The following is a 23876-nucleotide window of genomic DNA, read 5'->3' as shown; positions in this document are numbered from 1 at the left end:
TTTTGTCATCATAACAATTACATCCACTATTATCTCAATTTTCCGGAATCACAACTAATGTCTAATGCCCCTATATATGTACAATACTCTGATAAAATTTTCTATATATGCATCTATACCCACATACCAAAAACATATATTGATGTATCTTTGTTCTTTTAACGAATTTATTAGTGGTTCCAGTGGAAGTGCACTATACATCAACGGTTTCAGCAACAGGTGATATGAACATACAAGCCACAATAAATTCAGCAACTTATACAGGTCAGGTTTGCACGCGTACTTTGTATATTTTAAAGGTGTTAGATAAAATTCTGAAGTGAGTTCAATTAATCATGTTGTGCTAAATCACAATGTGTCCAGACATGCATGTGAAATTTACAAGTCTTTGCATAAGCAATACTCACAGCACTGTATGCTGATCCCTTTGTGAGAAATTTACGGTTGTTTAGACGAAAAAAACTGAGAGTACGGCTACTGTTCCATTTGAGAAAATTGAGACTGTTTATATCGAAGATACTAGGACTAATAACTAAGGAATGAACAGTTTATGAAAAAAAAAGAAAAAGGGTTTGTGGTTTTGTATCTATTAATGATTGCTTGGGTACGTGGTGATGATCGATTGTGGGTCTGATTGGAGAAGTCTATTGCACAGGCTCACTTGTAATTTCTAACTTCAGTCCTAGTCATTAATTCTATTGACATGTAACTTTGGAGACCGCCTGTAAATATTTAATCCAGCATTGTTTTGTTGCAGTGCTTCAATGGTTCAAAAGCATAAGTTGGAAGGCTATTGGGCTTTTTGGCTTCAATTGTAATTCCAACCTTAATCCTCCCCCATCTTTTCATTCACAGAAACAGCATGTATATCTAGCTAGCTACTACAACTAATCTTTAGTTTTCACTTGTGGTGCCTGCAGGTATGAAGAAAGTCCACGTTACAAAATTGAGACATAATTATGCCATCCAATTGGTACAACTAATTAATCAACAAGTTTCTCGTATGGATAATAATTGGCAGGTTTTTGAGTTTTTTGGGAAGTCAGCTGCCATGCATATAGCTGCAGCATATGGTATAGTTGAAATTGTAAGGGAATGCCTTATAACTTTAATTCCCAGATCTGATTTGGGTTAATACCAACATCAACATGCTAAGATTTGCTGTTGTATATCGACAAGAGAAGATTTTCAGTCTTGTGTGCGATACTGTTGCACGTAATAATCTTATTGCTTTACAAGGGAATGACAAGGAAAATCATATCTTGTTTGAAGCAGCAAAGTTGGCAACACATTCTCAACTGTCATCTGTTTCAGGTTCGGCACTACAAATGCAAAGAGAGTTGCAATGGTTTATGGTAAGTATCAAGTAAAGAGAGGTTTGAGAAATCATGCACTAATATTTCAAATTGGTGGGACAAATGTACCTATTTACATCAATATTTGCCTAAATTGTAGGCAGTGGAGAAATTGGTTGGCCCTTCACTAAAACTATCGCAAAACAGGAATCACAAAACACCTCGGGAAGTATTCACAGAAGAGCACAAAGAGTTAGTTGAGGAGGGAGAGAAATGGATGAAGGATACATCGAATTCTTGCATGTTAGTGGCGGCTCTCATTGCCACTGTAGTTTTCACTGCAGCTTTTACTGTACCCGGAGGCAACAACAGCGACAAAGGCATTCCAATTTTCTTGGACAAAATGTCATTCATGGTGTTTGCTATTTCAGATGCACTATCTTTGTTTTCTTCTTCCACTGCAATCTTGATGTTCTTGTCAATCCTGACTGCGCGATATGCAGAAGAAGACTTTGTCGAGTCACTGCCCAAGAGGATGATAATAGGTCTCGCTTCTCTCTTTCGTTGCTATAGCGACCATGATGATAGCCTTTGGTGCAGCTTTTTCAATTGTACTAGGAGAGAGAATCAAATGGATTGCCATTCCTATTACTCTGCTGGCTTCTTTCCCAGTGGCTATGTTCATAATGCTACAGCTTCCTCTGTTTTTACAAATGGTCCAATCAACATATGGGAGAAGCTTTAGTCCTCAAAGAATTTGGTGATTCGTTTTGAACATGAAATAATCAACTACAAATGCTGCATCTTTGGAGTTGTGCCGAGATAGCTTGTCTTTGTTTAATAAACATGGATCCAACTTTCTTTTGTGATCCAGGAGAGAATATTAATTATGCGTGCTATTTTTTTTATTTTTTATATATGGTGTTGTACTGATCATGTATGTACTGTACAGTATTATTTCTATGTTTCTACTGATAATAATTAGCAGTAATCACTATTTTTTTAACTTGGTTTTGTTCAAAATTTCATAAACGAGTGAAATGATGGGAAAATCTTCTATGCTATGTATGTACATGCTCTAGAGCATCTCCAATATACACTCACAGCATACTCTTTCAAGTTTCAGGGACTAGTTTGCAAGATGAAGAAACATTTTGGATAGGGAAGTCTGCACCATGCAGTGACTTGAATAGGCGCCTCTATCTTTTGGTCGAGGTGGATGGAGATGCTTAATTATAAGAACTTCAATGGTACTCTTATAGTCTTATGTTCTTAACCATATTAAGATCTCTCTCTCTCTCTCTCTCTCTCTCTCTCTCTCTCTCTCTCTCTCTCTCTCTCTCTCTCTCTGATGTAGCTAGTTACTTAATCACATGGCACAAGAAGATGGTAGAAATTGTGTAATAAATATAAATTCTTCCACTTTTGGAGGGTATCTTCGGGATGTTGTTGGATCAACTAAGGTGGTAGTAATTACCAATATCAGACAATGGTTAATTTTCATGTTTGGTGAATAATAATTACACGTACTCTGCCTTGCAGCTTCTTCGAGACTCCTCCTTTGCCCCGATTACCAAAGGAAACAGCATTACTTTTACTTTTGAGCAAATTGGCCAACCAGCATTACTTTTACTTTAAATGGAGGAAATTAATAGATGTTGGTTTTTGTTATTGTATAAATTCCACCCATATATTGGAAATCTTAAATAATTAAGATGGCATGTAAAAGAAAGAGAGAGAGAGAGAATACAAAGAGGTGTCGAGTGGTTGATATAAGATCGAGGTTCTGGATATGTGGTAAAACTAAGTGTTTACATAAGGATAAAAATTTTGAGGGCACAAAAAGAAAATTAAGATCAATCTTTTACTTTAATTTGCCTAATCAAAAATAAAAGAAGCAATTAATTTGGCCATGGAAAGAAGCAATTATCAAAACGAAAAGAAAAAAAAAATGAAGGAAAGGACTAATTAGGAAGCCTCTATTTTTCTTTCTCTTTTTTTTTTTTTCTTTTACTTCTTCTTCACTGATAGGACCTCCTCAACCACTCCTTCAATTCACGTGATCTGTGTGTACGTGGACTGTGGAGTCACCCAGTTTCTAGAGGAACACATGCAAACTTTTGGTACAAATGGAGAGCAATAAAGTGAGCAAAGCAAATTAATTGATACTGTACGTATTAAAGTAATAATTAGTCCTCTTTACGTGTTGTTAAAAAGGAGAAGAAGCATAAATTCCCTCTCTCTCTCTCTCTCTCTCTCTCTCTCTCTCTCTCTCTCTATAGCTACGTAGATGATTACAACATATATATATATGGCTACTTACAAGAACCATCAACAGTGTGTGTACGTGTCTGAGAAATTAATTACTTAGCCACCCGGCCACATGGAACATGAAGTGATCAGTTACAACACGGTGAACATTGCAGAAGCTAGCTCACAAAGACACCCAGTCTTATGGTTTGACCGTGATGATGACAATGAATTCTGTAAGCGCACTCAACTCAATGATCGATAGCACACATACACTGACAAATTGATGCTTCTGGTTACTACTGCATGAGTACTACTTGTTTTTTTGTTCCTCAATTTTGGGCGGATAAATAATACTATATTTGATTAAAAGTTGAACCTTGAACCTCCAACTACGTACGTACTAAAGGGATTTTGCGTACGTGCTTATTGGTTAGTATATAAGAATGCTAGCTTATATATTTAAAATTTTAAATGGTTTCAATCATTAGTATATGACTAGCTAGTTGATCAGTAGGTACTTTTGGCATTGCCTAACCAAAATATATTGTTGCATAACTTGCCTAATTTATTTTTCTGATGATGATGGAACACAAATGATTAATTAAAAGGGAGGGGATTAGACCTCAATTACTACCGACCCCTGTACCTGGCTGCGCTCAAAGGCGATTGGAAAAGTGCTTTAAGATTTTTTGAGAACGATCCAGATGCAGTGAATGCGAGGATCACAACTCACAGAAGAACAGCTCTGCATGTTGCTGCAATGGAAGGTCATTCGAAATTTATCGAGAAATTGGTGCAACTTATGTCAATTGAAGGACTTGCGATGCAAGACGCTGCCAAGAACACAGCCCTACACTATGTTGCCATGTCGGGAACAACAAAAGCTGCCAAGGCATTGGTAACAAAAAACCCTGCTTTGACGCAGCTTGTGAACAGCGAAGAATTCACTCCACTACTTATGGCTGCTGTCGCCTATTCTAAAATTAAGAAGAAGATGGTTAGGTACCTTTGTCTGGTAACTGCGGATGAGCAGCCCGGCTATCCTTTCACTGGTCCTTCGGCTTATCGGCTTATATATTTTTTAGCCAGCTCTGGTTACCACGGTCAGTGCATGTAACAATCTTGACAATTAATCACTTTTTTTTTTTTTTTTCAAAGATATTATATACATAGGCGATATATATTCAAATCTAATTTTTTCTTCAACAGATATTTCTCTAAATCTGGTGAAGCGTTACCCTAACTTAGCTACTGCCAGTGATCAAGATGGGGCTAATCTGCTCTCTGTTTTGGCTATGAGGCCTACGGACTTCCTGAGTGGAAGTAACCTTGCATTTTGGGAAAAATGCATCTACCCTTGTTAGTTTTTCTTCAATTCACTTGTTTTAATCTCTCTCTCCAATTAAATGTCTAGTCCCCCTCCTTATACATGTGCATATATATATATATATATTGTGATAAAATTTTGTATATGCATGTATACGTACGTGCATACACAAAAATTTATATATATTTGTCTGTGTATGTATGTAATATTAATGTATGCATGTATTTTTCTTATGTTTAAATTAAGTTGTTCCGGTGGACGTCAACAATACATCAATGGTTTCAGTAAGTGATATGAAGATCATGCCAACCACAATAAAATCAAGAACCTATGAAGGTCAGATTTGCACACTCTGTATATTTTGAAGGCATTAATTTAAGGATATATAAACTTCCATAGTGAATTTTACCATGTCTTTGCTTATGCACCTTGCAGCTTAGGTATGAGAAAACTATGGAAGTAACAAACATAATAAAAAACTACTAAAGCATACTTGTGAGTACTGTATGTTTGTTTATTCTTTGATAATAATATAATAATATATATAAACGATTTTAGATTTTTGATGAATATATTTTTGGAAATATGATAACTAAGGATGTCCTTACTTTAAGAAAAGTAAGAACATCCTCTCTCGGTACCACCCATAAGAATCGTCTAACTTCTTTGGCATCAACACGTAATAAATAAAAAAGGAATGCACGTGGATTTCTATCTATTGATTGTACGTGGTGATTAATTGTGAGTTGATGCGAAAAGTCTTTCGCACAGGCTCTCTACCATACTTGAAGGATCCACGTACATTACTTTCAAAACATGGCCATGATCATAGCTAGAGAACAAAGATAGTTTATCTTATGACATGTAAATTTACTAACTAGATACCGAAACCTGTAAATTTTTAAGCCAGTTTAATTTGTTCCTGTGTTGCAGTGCTTCAATGGTTGAAAAGAATAAGTTGGAAGGCTGTTCGGCTTCTAGTTTTCAATGGTTCTAACCTAAATCCTGCTTGATTTTTTTCACTCACATAAGTACAGCTAGTGTACTGTGTACGTACAACTAATCCTTAATATATTGGTTTTTTGTTGTGGTACAAGGTATCAAGAAAGTCTACATTACAAAATTGAGACACCAATGTGCCCTCCAATTGGTACAAATAGTTAATGAACAAGTTTCCCAAATGAATAACTGGCAGGTATTTGAGTTTTTTGGGAAGTCATCCCCATCCATCATGACAGTAGCTGCAATATGTGGTACAGTTGAAGTTATAAAGGAATGCCTTCTAACATTCCCAGATCTGATTTGGGTTGGTGGTAACATTAATAACAAGTTGCTAAAATTTGCTGTTGAATTTCGGCAAGAGAAGACTTTCAGTCTTGCTTGTGAGATGATCGCACGCAATATTTATATGGATTCAGTAAGACGCGTACGTTCCGGTTCGAAAGAACATCTCTTGTTTCTAGCAGCACGGTTGGGGCCAAAAAGTCAACTGTCATCTGTTTCAGGTGCAGCTCTACAACTGCAAAGAGAGTTGCAATGGTTTAAGGTCAGTGTACTTTAATTAATTGGGATCTAGTTCAATCTTTAATTACCTCGTCACTTACATTTCTAATTGGTATTTACGATAATAATTAATGTAGGAAGTGGAGAAATTGACCTCCCCTACAGACAGAGTACACAAAAACCATGATGGGAAAACAGCTCGGGAAGTATTCACAGAAGAGCACAAAGAGTTAACTGAAAAGGGAGAGAAATGGATGAAGGATACATCAAATTCTTGCATGTTAGTGGCGGCTCTCATTGCCACTGTAGTTTTTGCTGCAGCTTTTACTGTTCCCGGAGGCACCGACAAAGGCATTCCAATTTTCTTGGACGATCCGGTACACTCATTCGATTTCATGGTGTTTGCCATTGCAGATGCACTAGCTCTTTTTTCTTCTACCACTGCCATCTTGATGTTCTTGTCAATCCTCACTGCCCGATATGCGGAAGAAGACTTTCTCAAGTCACTGCCCAAAAGGATGATAATAGGTCTTGCTTCTCTCTTTTTGGCTATAGCAACCATGATGATCGCTTTCGGCGCAGCTTTTTCAATTGTACTGGTAGAGAGAATTAATTGGATTTTCATTCCTATTACTGTGCTGGCTTCTTTCCCAGTGGCTGTGTTTGTAATGTTACAGCTTCCTTTGTTTATCCAAATGGTCCACTTAACCTACGGAAGAAGCTTTCGTCCTCAGAGAATTTGGTGACTCATTCAATATGGAATAATCAACTACAAATTAATGCAACATCTTTGGTTTTTGTTTAATAAATATTATTTGTGCTTCTTTGTGATACAGGGGAGAATAATTAATATGTGTGCTATTTTTCTTTTGTATATATACATGGTGCTGTAATTGATTATGTATGTACTGTAAAGTAGTTTTTTTTTGTTTCTACTAATCATAATTAGTAGTGACTAGTGTTTTCACTGGCGTTAATAAACAATTTGAGTGTACAAAATTCTCTTAATTTTTCAAGTTTGTTCTTATAACCAATCACATGAGTCCATAATAGGACCCACCACCTTCTATCTCATGGTGGATCTTATTATGAGCTCGAGTGATTGATCGAAATGATAAGCTTATACTCATTTCTTAGTACCCAAATATTTTCATTTGAATATTATCAAAAGCTAGCTAGGATTGCCTTAAAAAAGAGCTGTGACAACTGTGTGCCTTAGACTACAAAAGTTGGGTATCGAAGGCTACTCCAAAAAGAAAACTTAGATCAATATATCTTGACTTCACTTCGATTTGCCTCTTGTCTAGAAATAGGTCCTTCTGGTGCCTAGAGAGTTGGAGTTGTCTAGAAAGTGGGAACGTTGGAAGTTTGGTACAACACGTGAATTGGGTCCTGTTCTAATAATTCGTTTGGGAGAAACATGTTTAATAATGTGATTCGTCTGTACCTTAAGTGATTGATCTATATCAAAGAGTAAGGATATACATTATGTCATTATCCATAAGTTCCAGCGTGTCATAGCACGTTTTTTTTTTTTTTTTTTCCAAATGAAGTATAAGTTTTGACCCAACATTCCGACGAAAAAATAAAGTAGAAACTTCACCCAACATCGATATATCCTTGCTTGTCTCTGTGTCTCTGTCTCTGTCTCTGTCTGAGTTACTTAATCACAGATGGCAGAAGAAGGCATGGCGAAGCTTGCACATGCTAATGGCAACGTAGGGGAAAGCTCTGCGGCTGCACGCCATCCATACATATGGTTTAACAACCATGCTTTGTATGAACACTGTGAGTACTAGCTAACAATCAATGACTTTTTTATTTTTTTTCAAAGATATTATATGCATGCGATTTTCAAATCTAATATTTTCTTCAACAGATATTTCTCTGAATCTAGTGAAGCGCTACCCTAACTTAGATACTCTCACTGATCAAAATGGGGCTAATCTGCTCCATGTTTTGGCTATGAGGCCTACGGACTTCCTCAGTGGAAGTAGACTTGCATTTTGGGAAAGATGCATCTACCCTTGTTAGTTTTTTCTTCGATATATTTACTTTTTTTTTTTTTTTTAATTCCTCTATACATGTACATTCAGATAAAATTTTGTATATGCATGTATACGTGCATACACAAAACTTAATATATTTGTCTTTCTATGTATGTACTTATGTCTGCATTTTTATTTTTTTTATGTATGAATTAAGTTGTTCCGGTGGACGTCAACAATACATCAATGGTTTCAGTAAAAGATGATATGAAGATGCCAACCACAATAAAACCAAGAACCTATGAAGGTCAGATTTGCACACTCTGTATACTTTAAAGGCATTAATTTAAGGATATAATTCTAAAGTGCAATTTTAACATATCTTTGCATAAGCATACTCACAGTATTGTATGTTTGTTCCTTTGTTTGAAAATAATATATTGGATCACTAAACGATTTTAGATTTTGATAAATTTTTGGAAAGATGATAAGTAAGAACACTCTCTTTGTGTACTACCCATCAATGTAGTTTAATGGTCGGAACTGTCCATTTTTTTAGGTCACTTTTTAAGAGTCGTCTCCGTAAAAAATTAAGCGATTGAATCGATAATAAAGTTGAAATGATGTTTACAATAATAAACTGGCTAAAAAGTTTTCGATTTGGCTGATTCGAAAAGTCTTTCGCATAGGCTCCCTACCTCTTGAAGGATCCGCATACATTACTTTCAAAACATGGACATGGTCATAGCTAGAGAACAAAAATAGTTTATCTTTTGACATGTAAATACTAACTAGATACCGAAACCTGTAAGTTTTTAAGCCAGTTTTGTTCCTTTGTTGCAGTGCTTCCATGGTTGAAAAGAATAAGTTGGAAGGCTGTTGGGCTTCGATCCAGGTTTCAATGGTTCTAACCTTAATCCTGCTTGATTTTTTCACTCAGATAAGTACAGCTAGTGTACAACTAATCCTTATTTTGTTTTTTGTTGTGGTACAAGGTATCAAGAAATAAAGTCTATGTTACAAAATTGAGACACCAATGTGCCCTCCAATTGATACAACTAGTATTGAACAAGTTTCCTATATAAATAATTGGCAGATATTTGAGTTTTTTGGAAAATCATCCATCATCACGACAGCTGCAGTATGTGGTACAGTTGACGTTATAAGGGAATGCCTTCTAACATTCCCAGATCTGATTTGGGTTGGTGGTAACATTTATAACAACTTGCTACAAGTTGCTGTTGCAAGTAGGCAAGAGAAGACTTTCAGTCTAGCTTGTGAGATGATTGCACGCAATATTATTTTGGCTTCAGCAAGACCTTCCAATTCGGACGAGAATCTCTTGATTCTAGCAGCACAATTGGCGCCAAAAAGTCGGCTGTCATCTGTTTCAGGTGCAGCTCTACAACTGCAAAGAGAGTCGCAATGGTTTAAGGTCAGTACTCTTATTGGGATCTAGTTCGATCTTTACCTCGTCACTTACATTTCTAATTGGTGGAACCAGTATGTGTATTTACCATAATATTTGCCTTTAATTGTAGGAAGTGGAGAAATTGACAAGCCCTATAGATAGTTTATACACAATCATTGATGGAAAAACACCTAGGGATGTATTCTCAGAACAGCACAAAGAGTTAATCGAAAAGGGAGAGAAATGGATGAAGGATACATCAAATTCTTGCATGTTAGTGGCGGCTCTCATTGCCACTGTAGTTTTCACTGCAGCTTTTACTGTTCCCGGAGGCAATAACAGCGACAAAGGCATTCCAATTTTCTTGGACAAACCTTCATTCATGTTGTTTGCTATTTCAGATGCACTAGCTCTTTTCTCTTCTTCCACTGCCATCTTGATGTTCTTGTCGATTCTGACTGCGCGATATGCAGAAGAAGACTTTCTCGAGTCACTGCCCAAAAGAATGATAGGAGGTCTCGCTTCTCTCTTCATTGCTATGGCAACCATGATGATGGCTTTCGGTGCAGCTCTTTCAATTGTTCTGGGACAGAAAATCCAATGGGTTGCCATTCCTATCACTCTGTTGACTTCTTTCCCAGTGGCTATATTTATAAAGCTCCAGCTTCCTTTGTTTATCCAAATGGTCCAATTAACATATGGGAGAAACTTTCGTCCTCAAAAACTTTTGTGACTCATTCAACATACGGGATAGTCAACTACAAGTGAACACGGATCCAACTTTGTGTTTTGATTTAGGGGAGAATACTAAGCATGTGTGCTATTTCTTTTTATATATGGTATTGTACTCGATCATGTATGTACTGTAAAATTTTTTTTCTATGTTTCCAGCCAATAATCATAATCAGTACTAACTAGTATCTTTGGTGGTGTTAATAAAGGATTTGAGTTTTCTTAAAAGGTAAAATGGACTCCTGGTCAAGCTTGAATTCTCAATTTAATTAAGAATATATAGAATTACAATGTAGCTAGAGTGTGGAACCCATAAGGAGTTCCTAAAAAAAGAACTTATTTACGCAACCACCTGGTTTTGGAATCAAGGTCAGTCCAAATCTTGCTTATATAACAAAGTAGATTATTATATATGTTTATTCTCTAGAATCTTGCTTATATAACAAAGTAGATTATTATATATGTTTACTGTCTAGGTTGTAGGACTTCATCCCCAAACCTGAATATAAAGCCTTAACTCATGAACTCCATACAGTCACAACTATGATTGTGGAGTAGTCACAACTCTAATGGTGGGGTGGTGATGAGTTGATGAGAAAAGTTTATCGCACAGGCTGCCTACCACTTGAAGGATCCACGTGCATTACTTTCAAAACATGGATATGGTCCTAGCTATTTTATCTTTTGACATGTAAATACTAGCTAGAGACCGATACCTGTAAATATTTAGCCAGTTTTGTTTCTTTGTTGCAGTGCTTCAATGGGTTGACCTTGAAAAGAATAAGTTGAGAGGCTGCTGGGCTTTTAGGTTTCTAACCTTAATCCTGCTTGATTTTTTAATTCACAAAAGTACAGCTATATATATATACACATGTATATCTAGCTAATCCTTAATTGGCTTTTCTTTGTGGTACAAAGTATCAAGAAAGTCTACGTTACAAAATTGAGACCCCAATGTGCCCTCCGATTGGTACAACTAGTTAATGAACAAGTTTCCCATATGAATAACTGGCAGGTACTTCAGTTGTTTGGGAAGTCATTCATCATGACATTAGCTGTAGCATATGGTACAGTTGAAGTTATAAAGGAATGCCTTTCTTATGAGATCAAGAGAAGACTCTAAGTCTTTCTTATGAGATCAATGCATGCAATATTTTATGGTTAAAGAGTATATCTTGTTTGCTTTTACTGTACCAGGCGACAACATGAGTGGAAAGGCATTCCAATTTTCTTGGGTAAGTCTCATTCTTGGTGTTTGCTATTTCAGATGCACTTGTGCTTTTTTCTTCTACCGCTGTCCGCTGCCATCTTGATGTTCTTGACTTCTTGTCAATCCTGACTGCATGATATGTGGAAGTAGGCTTTCTTAAGTCATTGCCGAAGAGGATGATAATAGGTCTAGCTTCTCTCTTCTTTGCTATAGCAACCATGATGACAGCTTTTGGCGAAGCTTTTTCAATTGTTCTGGGAGAGAGAATAAAATGGATCGCCATTCCTATCACTTTGTTGGCTTCTTTCCCAGTGGCTATGTTTATAAAGCTCCAGCTTCCTTTGTTTATCCAAATGGTCTAAATAACATACGGGAGAAGCTTTCATCCTCAAAGAATTTGGTGACTCATTCAGCCTACGGAATAATCAACTATATGGTTTAAGGTGCTCCGTGATGGATAATTTGTTTAATGAACATGGATCCAACTTTATTTTTCGATTTAGGGGAGAAATTATGTGTTCTTTTTTTTTTATATATGGTGTTGTACTCATGTATGTACTGTAAAGTATTTTCCCTATGTTTCTACTAATCATAATTAGTAGTGACTAGTTTCTTCAGTAGTGATAATAAACAATTGAGTTTTCTTAACAACTAAAATGTAATCCTCATCAAACCTGAATTTTTACTTTAAACATTTATCAACCCTATCAAATAACCATGAGGTGAGAGGTTTAATCTCAAAAAGCTTCCATGCTATTAATAGTAAATCACCAAACATAGATATTGTATGAGATAAAAGGATTTGAAGAAAGATACCTGGGCAACATTTATATCAGGTTTGAAATCCTAGGCATCTTGAGCCTCTTGAATCAAAATCCCATTCTGCAATCCAAATGGCTGCAATGGAGCTCTTATTTTGAATAAGTGAGGAAGCTCAAGCTCCTCTGCCCTGCTATGGTTTTTCCGCCTTCGGTGTGCACTCAGAAGTTTCCATCAAGGCAGAAATGGTTTTACCATTTTAATTTTAACCATTCTGCTCCCTCCCCAAAATTTATAGAATCTTCTCCCTTTCTGTCTGTCCCAGTGTCTCCTGCTTCTAAACTTCATGCTCATATTGGATGTGGTAAGATTGAGTTACTTGATTATTTCTTGGTTTAAATGTAGTTATCTTCTATATCTTCCAATTTCTTCTTGACCCCGATGGAATGTGCACATTTAATTGATTCATTTTTGAAAGAGTTATGTTTTAATTAAGAGCTAAGAACATTGCCTTCACCACTCTCTCAAATATATAATTTCCCACGTCTCATTATGCAATACAAATCCTTCAAAGTATAGATATGGAAATTTTGATAAAAACTAGGAGAATATTTTCTTGAAACCAGAAACTAGAAATGACACAACATACCAACAATCTTTTTGAGTGTTTTATAGGTAATAAGTGGTACTAGAAGTTGACAGGTATTCTACAATGGAAGATGCTATAAAACCCAACTTTCTTTTTAGCTTCTTTTTTTTTTTTTCCTCAATTCTCTTGCATAAAGTATGTCTCACATGAGTCCTATAATACTACGGTCCCACCTCATACAAGAGATTTGAAAAACAAAAACAAAAATAGAGAAAGTGTTGGACTGAAGTCACTGAATAACATTTTTCATTTATAACACTTTGGTTGAAGGAGTGACAAGTACATTCTATACCGAGAACCCTTGCAGGGTCTCTTGAACAAAGAGGGGGGTTACAAGACTTCTGTACAGGAAGTGAGAATTTTGGAGTTTGACCTAATTTCATGTTACATGTAGACATGAGAATTCTACAGTATTTGTTTAATTCCAAGAAAATAAAATAAAATTTCATGACTATGTGTTGTATCATCTTTTAAATCTTGAAACGAAGCAAATAAGTTTGCTCTTCTAATAATTGAGAGCTCGCCTTTTCAACCATCTGGCAAGAATGTAAAGCTGCATCAGCCCTTCTTGTTTAAAAATTAATGACTAGAAATTAAAGTTAAAACCACAATCTACAAATGCACAACCGTGATAGTAATACCTCAAAGCCCATCTTTTGGTACAGCTCCTGCGCAGCTTTGTTCTTTCTTTGTGCATGCACATATACATGTTCTACACCAGCTGCATTAAAAAGAAAAAGAATCAGAAGGGGGATTCACGTGCCTTATTCACCTGCACCATATCGAACATATCTAAATCCACGAAAACAATTCATGCTTCATTTTCATCTTACCATGCAACATTGCTGATTTAATAGCAAAATGCAACATATTGCTTGCAATACTCTGGCGACGCGCTGCTTTGGAAACACATAAGTTTGAAATATAACCATATCTACTTGAGCATGTTCTGTTCATGCTGCAGAAGAGAGCTTTTACCCGCTCCTGAAATAGGAATTAATTTCACGGCCAGATTAGCAAAGCCATTAAATTGGACAGAACAGTAGATAAATGCAGCAAGTCTTTAGCTTTTAAACAGAAAAGCATTCGATGTACCCCAGGAAAGGTCTCTCCATCCAACAAGTACCGGATGCTCAAATCAAGTGTTCCAACTACACTTTTCAGAACAGTGCGTTTCACATTCTTTGTTTCCTTCTTCACCTGAAAATTTTGAAAGCGGAACACACTCACCATCAATGGTAAATTTTTATTGATTGGAAGCTTTAACTAAATATAGTATATACCCTAATGCAAAGAGGGTTTCTAAATAGAAATACAAACTAATAAAACCAGAGATCATTCATTGAAAATATGTCATACCGTGACAATGCATGTGCATTTCTGCCCATGCTGCCCTTGGCTTCGCCTTTTTATAGCATTAAATTCCTAGAAAATAAAATAATTATACATATTTGAGACATATATTCCATGTACACATATTGAGAAATTTAAAGTGAATGAGTCATTCCTACCTGCTCTGCAAATTTCCTTTTGTGGCTGTCAGCAAATCTGTGTTAATCAAGTGTAGCTAGAGTCAGCAGTGTCCAACTCTACATTTAACTGATAAATACACTTATTGGAGGCTTGGAGCCCACTAAAGACTGCACACATGCAACAGAGAGACTGTGACCCACCATTGGCAGGATCCAGCAATTGGGGTATTCTCTAAAAATCTTGATTGATTCTGAAAAGTTCTGAACCATTCCTTATTCCCTTGTTTTTTTCTATCAGCTTGGTTTGTCAGCTTTTGGTTAAAATGGCATAACTGTTCCTCTGTATGTACGCTTTATATGATAACTTTGATGGAACAGAACATCTAGAGGACCTACCTATGATAGGAACCTTATGTTCCTCATTTAGTTAGAGTAGTCTGATTAAGAAAGACCAGAAACACACACAGAGGCATAGACACAGACACAAACAGAGAAATCTGAAAGTTATAATGAACTATAGTACACACCGGTCATTCTTTTGATCCTCCCAGTGACTTTCTGCACGTAGCCATGCTGCTGTCTACCACAAATCCAAAAGCATGCAATCACCAGATATTATTCATGGTACACAAATAACACACACCTTGAAAATTTCATGGTCAAGATTTTATCACCTTGACAGTGATTACTTACCCAGTATTCTTCATCAAGCATAGCCTCTCGTGCAACAAATCGTCCGAATTCCAACTTTTTTTCTTGAACTAAATCTTGATCTGATGGTTGCAGCCGATCAAATTTCAGATCAGATTGCTTTAATGATTCAAATTGAGGAATAGGAGGTGTTGGAAGCTCTACTGACAGTTCTTCCGTCTTCCTCCTATGGGAAGCCTTCCACTCCATTTTACTGTTCATTTGGTAAAGAAATAAAGAATGAGAGATATGTAGCACATAAAATATCCTAATTTACGAATAAATATAAGGAATGGCCTTTAATTGGAATACAAACATATGAAACAAAATTAACTAGCTAGATCAAATTATAAACAAAAGAATGTCCATACAGGAAATCGGAATACAACCGAGTACAAGAAGAAAAAAGCTTCCAGCATACAGTTCAATAAGAATGTAATTGAATGTAAATGACAATATCAATAGAAATATAAAATTGTAACTCACACGGAGCAAGGGGCATCAATCCTGTGAAACTTTGGATGACTTCTAATTCTGACATGGGAGAATCTCAACAGCACAGGTTTGTGAATTGAAATCGCCGACATTGGAGCAGTTCTTCCTCCAGACTTGACTTTGACAGAGTAAGAATTGTTTCTTAGAGCTATGTTTTATCCCACAAGGATGGTGACAATAATTCCCAGCATGTGAAACACTTGATTGATCCCTGCTGGAAGAGTAGCTATCTATTAAAACAAAAGCAAAATAAATTATTAAGGAAATATGACTCCGGATGTAATATCAGTTATAACTTATAACTACCTGGATAGTGGATAGAACAAGATGACAACAAGTAGGCTTGAGTTATTTACTTATTCATGGAAAAAGAAACACCATTTATCAAAAAGTGGCTGACCACAGAACAGCATCGGTTAAAAACCATTCTTCAGACTACCTGGTACCCAATTCTGCATCATATGGGACCCAAATCTGGTGGGCCATAATGGTGATGTGGCAAGATAGAGGTTGGATTCTAGGCCTCCAGCATTAAAGGGGGACTCAAACTCAAAAGTTTTCCTATCCAAAATCGAAATTATTTGGTCTGTTTAGACCCTGACAGATAAGGCCATAACTGGTTTGTCTTTGTGCGTTGCTTGGTAGGAGGGTGACTAACTGGTGAAGGCAACAAGTGGGTATGCAGCAAACACACAGGTTTGTGGAGAAAACCAGCGGCAGCTGTAATCTTTATGGATACCATTGTCAGGAGAACATGTGAATCCTAGTCAGCCAACTCTCCTCCTTGCTACCACATTCCTTTTTTGATTTCCCTTTTATCCTATTAATATTAAATATATATATATAAATAGTAGAGAAAACCAAAAATGGAGCCCAGAAGTACTTATTTTTGGGTTTTAAACAGTCTCATGAATCATGGATGAATTAAAAAAACGCAAAAAAGTAAAAATGAACGGATAAAACATGTACTTAAGGTGGGACTTGAATAATTACTGAGCACAAAATAAATAATTAATATATCTTAAAAAATTTACCGATAAGGGCTTATAATTTCAGTCGTAAATAGCATTTATCCCCACACCCAATGTTTGAGTTTGAACGTCCCTCCCTCCTTTGTACCAAACAAAAAGAATTTAACAAATGTGAGGGTTTATAGCTCCAGTCATATCCAGAGCATTTACCCTCACATTCAAAACTCAGAATTCGAAACTTTCCTTCTTCTTACCCTTTGGCCTCTTTTATACCAAAAAAACAAGGAATTTACCAAATAATTAATGGATAGAATCCTATCCTATTTTATCTTCCGCAATTTAAGTATAATTAAGAAACTTTGCTTAGACATGGCCACATGTCAGCCGCACATGCACAGCATTAACAACTCAATAATTATGCTCACATCACAAATTAATTATGCACTCTCACCTACACAGCCATATCTCTCCGAATATTATCCATGACGTAAAAAAAAAAAAAATCTAATGCTGATTTTTCTATTTTTGTTTTCTTTAATGTAAATATTTTTGTTTGGAGATAAAGGACCAAAGCGAACAGTCACCTCTGTCTACTGAGTTAAATACTGAGTCAACTCGACCGAGAGATAACGCACACATTTCTTTACAGTTTAGACCACCGCTTTGGCACCCAAATAAACAAAGTTTATGGCTTTTTGCCCTTGATTCAAAACACTAAAATTTGCAAGAAATTTCAAATCAAAGAAGAAGAAGAAACTTACCCAATTGTTCGGTGATAAAACCAAGCTTGGTGGCGGGCACTTGTGGCGGCGACTATATGCAAGGCGTGGGCTTTAATAATTAATCTGCGATTAATAATATGGGTTTGAACTGATTTGCTGTTAATTGCTATGGCTTGGAGAGCTGGGTGATTATGGTGCTGCTTCTGCTGGTTTGCTGGTTATGGCGTGTTTGGTTTTGGGGTCGGTGATGGCTGCGTTTTGAAGGCGCGGTCAGCGATGCCGAATTTACAAGGCGCTGTACAGCCTGTACCCGCTATACATTTTTTTTTTTTAAATTAAAAAGCATTTAAAAAAATAAGGGGTCTCTGTCTATAAAATTGTGGCTGTGCTTGGCACATCAACAATAATTTGAGCCATTCGATCATTTTAAAGGGTGGCCGAGGGGTTTAGCTTTTTTCTTTTTTCTTTCTCTTTATTTTAATTGTGTTTGAGCCTATCCATAAATGATTATATTTAGTGGTAGCTTTCATTAGAAGTGATTCAACTTCATAAAAAAATAACAAAAGTTATGATCTTTATTGATGATACCATATCAAACAAAATTTAGTGTAATAAATAGAGTGAGTTACTTAATTTAAATTCAAATTTTGCAGGAATCTAAAAAATTTGAATTTACCTAATGTGAGTGTATTATATTAAGAATTAATTATCTCCTACTACATAACAATTTTTATAATTACCTTCAACTATATATATTATTTAAACTTAACAATAAGGTAGTTTTCGTATTTTGGGGGTCAGCTGTCCTTTACTAAGTCATATTAAATAACCATTTTTCCATTCTTTTATTTTTTTATAGAATATTTAATATTTATCTTTTTCTTTTCCAGTATAGTTTGTACGTTGTTTGGCTCTATTTTTAGTGTCTCTGTATTTCCAAATCTCACAAGCTCCAGATCTCTCTCTCTCTCTCTCTCTCTCTCTCTCTCTCTCTCTCTCTCTCTCTCTCTCTCCGTGCTTGATCGAAGCCTTCTAATGGATCTGCTCCGAGCTTGATCGAAGCATTCTAGATCTGCTCTGACCACTCCGACTTCTCCTCGATTGGGGATGATCACAGCTTATGGTATGTAGACTCCTACTTTTATTTTTTTTCAGTAGAAGGTTCTTTATTTTTTTTTAAGCTCAATTTCTGAAACTACAATTTCTGGAACATTGCAAATGAACTGAAACTGCAGTTTATTGGAGTTGCAGTTACTAACTCCAAATGAACTGAAACTGCAGTTTATTTGAGTTGCAAGCTTGCAGTTGCAGTATAAGTGAAACTGCTGTTTATTGGAGCTGCAGGCTTGCAGTTGCAGTTACTAACTGCAAGTGAAACTGCAAAGTAAACTGAAACTGCTGTTTTTTTGAAGTTGCAGACTTGTAGTTGCAGAACGATGCTTGTGAGTGAAGATGAACAATTGTCGATTTGGTAAAGTTGAAGAAAGAGATCGATTTGGCAAAGAAAAGAAGAAGATCAGTTTTGGGCTGTTTGTGTAGTAGGTTTGGTTGTAGAAGGTGTCCGCATGTTATATTTTGGGCTGGTAGATAGTGCCCGCAAGTTAATAAAAATAGATTGAGTGGTTTTAGTTAATATTTTGCTTTTTTAGTACCTTATAATTAATGGACTCTTATATTAATTAGAGAGACGGAAGATTTTCCTCATTACAAATTAAAAATGAATTGTGCTATAAAGTTACATATTTTTTATTATTGTTGTGTATATAAAATTTGGAGAAAATTTTTTGTAGGTGTAGTATTTTTTGTCAGAAAGCACACAAGTTTCTTTTTTTTCGTGTATTTTTTTTGTTTCTTTCTAAAATTTACCCTTCAATTAGGAATAAAAAAGAAATTAGGAAAGGATCTTTAAAGGTGATCACATAGAAACTAGCTCTTTCAGAGTTGGGCAAAGTGGGAAAGAGCCTAATCACATGGAGTAATCAGTGATGGAGATGAAGTACGTAATTTCCTTTGTAAAAACAAATGTCAAACACCTTGGAAAGGTGGGGATCATCATCAGACACACTTCAAAATACATGAAAATAACACTCACAAGTCATAAGCTTCACATCACATTGGCCACAATCATAGTGACCCCAAAAAACGATCACAAACAAGAACGTTAATCAATCAAAGAAACTGGCCCTAGCCTTCAAACTCAGTCTTCACCCACTGCCCATGCTTGTTCTTCATCTTCTCATCCAACTCCTTGGTCTTGACCTCTGCTATTTTTGCAGCATTTGCCATGGACTCCTCTTGAACCTTAGCAATCCTCCTACTCCTCTTCTTTGTCATGGCCTCTCTCTCAGCTTCCAATCCCTCATACTCTCTTACCCAGCAGCTCTGCACCACACAGCTCAACACCAACACCACCATCTGCATCATCAGCATTGCCATCAAAACCCCACATTCCAACCTCACCAAAAGCTTGGCCTCTCTCGGGTCCCGGGGAGACTTGAGCAGCGAAAGGGTAGAGTGCTCTCTGGTAAACAAGGCCAATATGCCAAGCAACTGTCCCACCAAGGAGGCAAGGAGAAGAGAAACATGGGTTATGAAGCAGAGGTGGGTGAGCTGTGAGTAGAAACCCACAAAGGAAGAGAGAATTGAGATGCCAGAAATCATTAGAAATGCCATACCCATTGAAGTTGGGGGCATTCTGAGGAGGACAGTGGGCACTAGAGAGGTGACTGAGAGTATGAAGAGAATGAAATTCAAACATGAGAGGAGGAGATTTGGGAAGGAACAAGAGCTCCTGAGATTGGATTTGGAGGCAGCCATTTCTGGGTTTGAGGGTTGAATTGCTTCAGAATCAAAGATGGGTTTTGCCTTTCAGGTCGGGTGGAGACGATTTTGTATTTATATAGCTGGTGGCAATGGGATTTGGCCGTTGAGTCTACAAGACTACAACGGCTAGGCTTGGGATAAATGACCCACTTTTGTTCTTGAATGACGTTATATTCCCTCCTCAGGGTTTTGAATTATATGGCCTACAGTAATGAACAGCAATTAATAACAGCCCTTTGATTGTCCTAAAATTTTATTGGAGCACAGAGTAGGAAAAAAAATTAAAAAACCCACCTGCTTTTCTCAACCTATATAATTTTCAAAACAAATCATATCACTCAACTCACCAACCAACAATATTCTTAAAAGTGGAGGGAATACTTGATGGATGGTAATATTCTTGAAGTCATATCCTTTGCTAACATATATGCTCATCTAGAGAACTACCAAAAATACATAATTTGTGGCGTCTCAGAGGAGCAAGGAGAGAATTTCATTTCCTATGGAGGATGATAAAAACCATGGCTGAAAGCACCCATCAAGAAGATAGAGGACCAGGTGAATGTGTATCCGCTTGAAATTTAAAAGTCAATTACATGATGCTAAGCAACAAAAGTAGATAAACCATCATTTGATGGAGTCAACGACGTGCAAACACAACTCAAGGAAATAACAGCATGTACAATTGTGTAAATCTGCAGTATCTTCATCCATTGACATATACTCCTATATTGAGTGACCATTGCCTGATAAAACATTAACTAGCCCATTGCGCTGTGATTGAAGTTCTCCATTTTCAGGAATGCTAAGCACTTTGATAAGTAGTTACATCCCTTTCAATCCTCTGCTACATCCTGCTACAGAAAAAATCAACATAACTGCGGAAGTTATTTCAGACCAAAAGAAATAACAAAAAGGAAGAACTATGGAAGTTATTTTGTAACAGATTAATTCCAAACCCCTCTTATTTGTACCCATATGGTACACCTTCAAATATACTATTAGAGATTCTGAAAAGATTGAACCACAGAAGGGCAAGTTCTCAAATTCAACACACATGGAATCAGGTGATATTGTGTCATCTTAAAAACACACTTATAGCAAAACAAGAATAATTCATTTGGATTAGCATGTCTTTAGACCCTATAATGCCCATGATATGCATGACTATATTTTCAAAGTGAATTTTCATGTTCTGGTTTCATGTACACCTCATCTCCTACATACAGATGAAATTTCGGCAATCATCTTCTAAGTTCTCAAGTCAACAACAGTTATACCTGGTCTTTATGCTTGTATAAATCATACGTATCAGTACTGGTTATAATACCCTCGACTCTGTCTAGTGATGCTTGCAATTTTCCTGAGTTCATGTTGAACAATGATTCGCCAGTACCCAGAGCCCTAATCAATTCAAGGTTTCAACCATGAACCATAATTAATCACGACCAAATAAATATTTGAACAGAATCAAGGACAACAGTGCATGTAATTCTAAGAAACAATAAGTTATATATTAACCAATAAAAGACAAGAAAAACTTGAATAAAAAAATGCCATAGTTTTACTTTAAGATTGATAGCATCTAGATTTGATATATAGTGGACATCTTGCCCTCAGTAATTCTTGATTGTAATTTTCATTTTAATCAACAAATTATTGTTTCGCATTAAATACCTTAAAAAAAATGAGATACTAATAATGATATATTGAAAACTAACTATAAGACAGAATCTTGAATTTGAGTTATAGGCCACATAATCTCTACATCCTTAAATGCAAACAAGACTAAGCAACTTGCCCGGTAATTTCTGGAAGGACATAATCAGCCCTCCACCCAAAGCGCAAATCCACACCAGGACACACACCAACTGATGTCTTATTCCGGATCCGAGATATACCATCTCCACCAAAACATGTAGTAACCTTCCATTTCCACCCAGTTGCATTCATTTGAAAATTATGGCCTACGCCAACCTGCTTTTTCCAACAGTTTGTAGTGTGATTACAACAATATTTGGACATCAGTGCAGGAAACTGTGTCTGCGTGCAGACTATATGATTACTGTAAGCTAAAAAATTATCAACTCCTATCAAGGCTGGTACGTTAAGTAAAGTGTGCATGCGAAGGATCCGGAAATACTTTGGTACGTGGTGCAGGAAACTGGGGTGGGGCATTGAATAAAGTATCAAATTGAAAGCATCAAACCTGGAGATTTAAATATCTACTTAGAGGAATCTTTTTCGAAAGAATACGAACATCCTGATGGACGGGCTCATAGATGAACTTCCACCTCTGTTCAGGAGCTAAGGGCTTCAATACAAGCTTTGCTTGAAACTCATTGCATGGAGCATTATAGAACTGAACCACAACGACAATATCAATAAGTAAGATTTTGGACAGCACTCAATATGGGTTAATAGTTGAAGATGCAAATACTATAATACATTGCAGCTTATACTAAAAAATGTATGCACAATAACTGCAAGAAAATTTTGATTTTATCAAGTATATTTCATAAGTGCATAGAAATCCAGTATTAAAACCTCAAGACAAAAAGGAGGGAAATGAAAAAAGAAGAAGAAACCACAAACTAGGACACAAGAACCAATCTACAAGCCAAAAATTTAGTGTGGCCAACAAAAAACACAATCATATTATCAGTGTGAAGCACCCTCTCATCTTTTTCCAAACCATAGACACTTCAAAAAGTATGAAACACCCTCTCTTAGACATGTATGATCAATATAGGATGTGTATCACAACATCAGTCATCAGACATCAGACATAATCAAGCGAGATTCCCATAATAGATTACTCTTCATACTAGGTCACAAACAAGGTAGCATGTGTTTACACAGTTTCACTATCCCACACCAAAACTGTGTAACAGGCACCAGAAATATGTATTAGTCTTCTGTCTCACCGTGTGTACTGTTCTCATCTGGATTAGCATATTCTCATCGATTGTTTACAAATACAAAACACACATCATAACAGACCTATCAAACTCCAAACATAACTTAATCCAAACACCATTCTTCACAAACAGGGGACAGGATTGCCTAACTGGTGCAGAAAAAACTTAAACCCATGACTTGGATGAAGTAACCCATCAAGTAAATCTTCATATTTAACATATCACACAGAGAATTGGGCTTTGGCTTATCATAAATATCAACTGGGCACATAATATAACAGTTCAAAAACGTTAAGGAGAGACAGATAGAAATATACCTCTAAATTGAGACCAACCCTTAAACCCTGTACTTCTTTCCGGAACTTGAGAAACAACTCTGATGGAATCAGATTAATACTGTAAAGCTCATCCCACGAAGTGGGTTCTTCACCATTCGTCGGATTCGAACCCCAATCCATTTTCGGAACAATCAAGAACTGTAAACTGTACGGACGAGGCTTTGGAGAGTTCAGTTGGGACTTGGGAGGGATGGGATGAAGAGAGGAACTTACTATTTTTTGTTGTATACAAATAGAGGAAATTACAGATTTGGTCCACTTATTTTATACCTAGTTCAATTTTGGTCCATGATCTTTTTTAAGTTCTGTTTTGGTCC

The 23876-nt window shown here is 36.4% G+C and overlaps 4 protein-coding genes and 2 pseudogenes across 9 annotated transcripts; 3 read left to right on the top strand and 3 right to left on the bottom strand.

The window, feature by feature from the left end:
• The first annotated feature begins 1277 nt into the window (after positions 1 to 1277).
• Positions 1278 to 2059, top strand: LOC147285075 (ankyrin repeat-containing protein NPR4-like; annotated as a pseudogene).
• A 2117-nt stretch (positions 2060 to 4176) lies between these two features.
• On the top strand, positions 4177 to 7124 carry LOC147285074 (uncharacterized). The gene is made up of 5 exons (XM_086245766.1): positions 4177 to 4651; positions 4758 to 4907; positions 5122 to 5211; positions 5937 to 6421; positions 6516 to 7124. The coding sequence occupies exons 1-5, from the start codon at positions 4309 to 4311 to the stop codon at positions 7122 to 7124; spliced, it is 1677 nt and encodes a 558-aa protein (XP_086101892.1). The 5' UTR covers positions 4177 to 4308.
• Positions 7125 to 8051: 927 nt separating this feature from the next.
• LOC147285073 (uncharacterized) lies at positions 8052 to 11108 on the top strand (annotated as a pseudogene).
• Positions 11109 to 13338: 2230 nt separating this feature from the next.
• On the bottom strand, positions 13339 to 17818 carry LOC147285072 (Acyl-CoA N-acyltransferases (NAT) superfamily protein). 4 transcript variants are annotated; one of them, XM_086245282.1, is made up of 10 exons: positions 17517 to 17818; positions 15776 to 16014; positions 15293 to 15503; positions 15127 to 15179; positions 14639 to 14675; positions 14487 to 14552; positions 14223 to 14327; positions 13961 to 14111; positions 13769 to 13848; positions 13340 to 13663 (listed from the first exon to the last, which is right to left on the bottom strand). In XM_086245282.1, the coding sequence occupies exons 2-10, from the start codon at positions 15874 to 15876 to the stop codon at positions 13598 to 13600; spliced, it is 870 nt and encodes a 289-aa protein (XP_086101408.1). In that variant the 5' UTR covers positions 15877 to 16014; positions 17517 to 17818; the 3' UTR covers positions 13340 to 13597. The 4 variants fall into 4 exon arrangements, with proteins under 4 accessions (XP_086101411.1, XP_086101408.1, XP_086101409.1 ...); XM_086245283.1 differs by having other exon boundaries at positions 15776 to 15998; XM_086245284.1 differs by having other exon boundaries at positions 15776 to 15995.
• Positions 17819 to 19528: 1710 nt separating this feature from the next.
• On the bottom strand, positions 19529 to 20706 carry LOC147285071 (Putative membrane lipoprotein). The gene is made up of 2 exons (XM_086244132.1): positions 20595 to 20706; positions 19529 to 20503 (listed from the first exon to the last, which is right to left on the bottom strand). Exon 2 carries the CDS (start codon positions 20292 to 20294, stop codon positions 19662 to 19664), a length of 633 nt encoding a protein of 210 aa, XP_086100258.1. The 5' UTR covers positions 20295 to 20503; positions 20595 to 20706; the 3' UTR covers positions 19529 to 19661.
• Positions 20707 to 20852: 146 nt separating this feature from the next.
• Positions 20853 to 23772, bottom strand: ORG4 (OBP3-responsive protein 4 (ORG4)). 3 transcript variants are annotated; one of them, XM_086244135.1, is made up of 5 exons: positions 23539 to 23772; positions 22561 to 22662; positions 22102 to 22277; positions 21581 to 21704; positions 20853 to 21157 (listed from the first exon to the last, which is right to left on the bottom strand). In XM_086244135.1, the coding sequence occupies exons 1-5, from the start codon at positions 23677 to 23679 to the stop codon at positions 21137 to 21139; spliced, it is 564 nt and encodes a 187-aa protein (XP_086100261.1). In that variant the 5' UTR covers positions 23680 to 23772; the 3' UTR covers positions 20853 to 21136. The 3 variants fall into 3 exon arrangements, with proteins under 3 accessions (XP_086100261.1, XP_086100259.1, XP_086100260.1); XM_086244133.1 differs by having other exon boundaries at positions 22510 to 22662; positions 23539 to 23771; XM_086244134.1 differs by having other exon boundaries at positions 20853 to 21154; positions 22510 to 22662; positions 23539 to 23770.
• Positions 23773 to 23876: the final 104 nt, after the last annotated feature.

This window comes from Dryas octopetala, chromosome 5 (genome assembly GCF_963921425.1).
Source record: "Dryas octopetala chromosome 5, drDryOcto1.1, whole genome shotgun sequence".
Taxonomy (NCBI): domain Eukaryota; kingdom Viridiplantae; phylum Streptophyta; class Magnoliopsida; order Rosales; family Rosaceae; genus Dryas; species Dryas octopetala.
Note: the sequence above shows the minus strand (reverse complement) of the source record. Positions and strands in the feature narration are given on the sequence as shown.

Bases quoted from the DNA above. Each gene is read 5' to 3' on its own strand.
- LOC147285072 (XM_086245282.1), bottom strand. From the start codon at position 15,876: ATGTCGGCGATTTCAATTCACAAACCTGTGCTGTTGAGATTCTCCCAT. The intron at 15,180-15,292 runs GTAAGTAATCAC...GATTTGTGGTAG, and splicing joins TGCTTGATGAAGAATACTGG to ACAGCAGCATGGCTACGTGC. The intron at 13,664-13,768 runs GTATTACTATCA...CATTCTTGCCAG, and splicing joins ACCAAAAGATGGGCTTTGAG to ATGGTTGAAAAGGCGAGCTC.
- ORG4 (XM_086244133.1), bottom strand. From the start codon at position 23,679: ATGGATTGGGGTTCGAATCCGACGAATGGTGAAGAACCCACTTCGTGG. The intron at 22,278-22,509 runs GTTTGATGCTTT...TGGAAAAAGCAG, and splicing joins GTAGATATTTAAATCTCCAG to GTTGGCGTAGGCCATAATTT. The intron at 21,158-21,580 runs GTATAACTGTTG...TTTTTTCTGTAG, and splicing joins TATACAAGCATAAAGACCAG to CAGGATGTAGCAGAGGATTG.
- LOC147285074 (XM_086245766.1), top strand. From the start codon at position 4,309: ATGGAAGGTCATTCGAAATTTATCGAGAAATTGGTGCAACTTATGTCA. The intron at 4,652-4,757 runs GTCAGTGCATGT...TTTCTTCAACAG, and splicing joins AGCCAGCTCTGGTTACCACG to ATATTTCTCTAAATCTGGTG. The intron at 4,908-5,121 runs GTTAGTTTTTCT...GTTTAAATTAAG, and splicing joins GGAAAAATGCATCTACCCTT to TTGTTCCGGTGGACGTCAAC.
- LOC147285071 (XM_086244132.1), bottom strand. From the start codon at position 20,294: ATGGCTGCCTCCAAATCCAATCTCAGGAGCTCTTGTTCCTTCCCAAAT.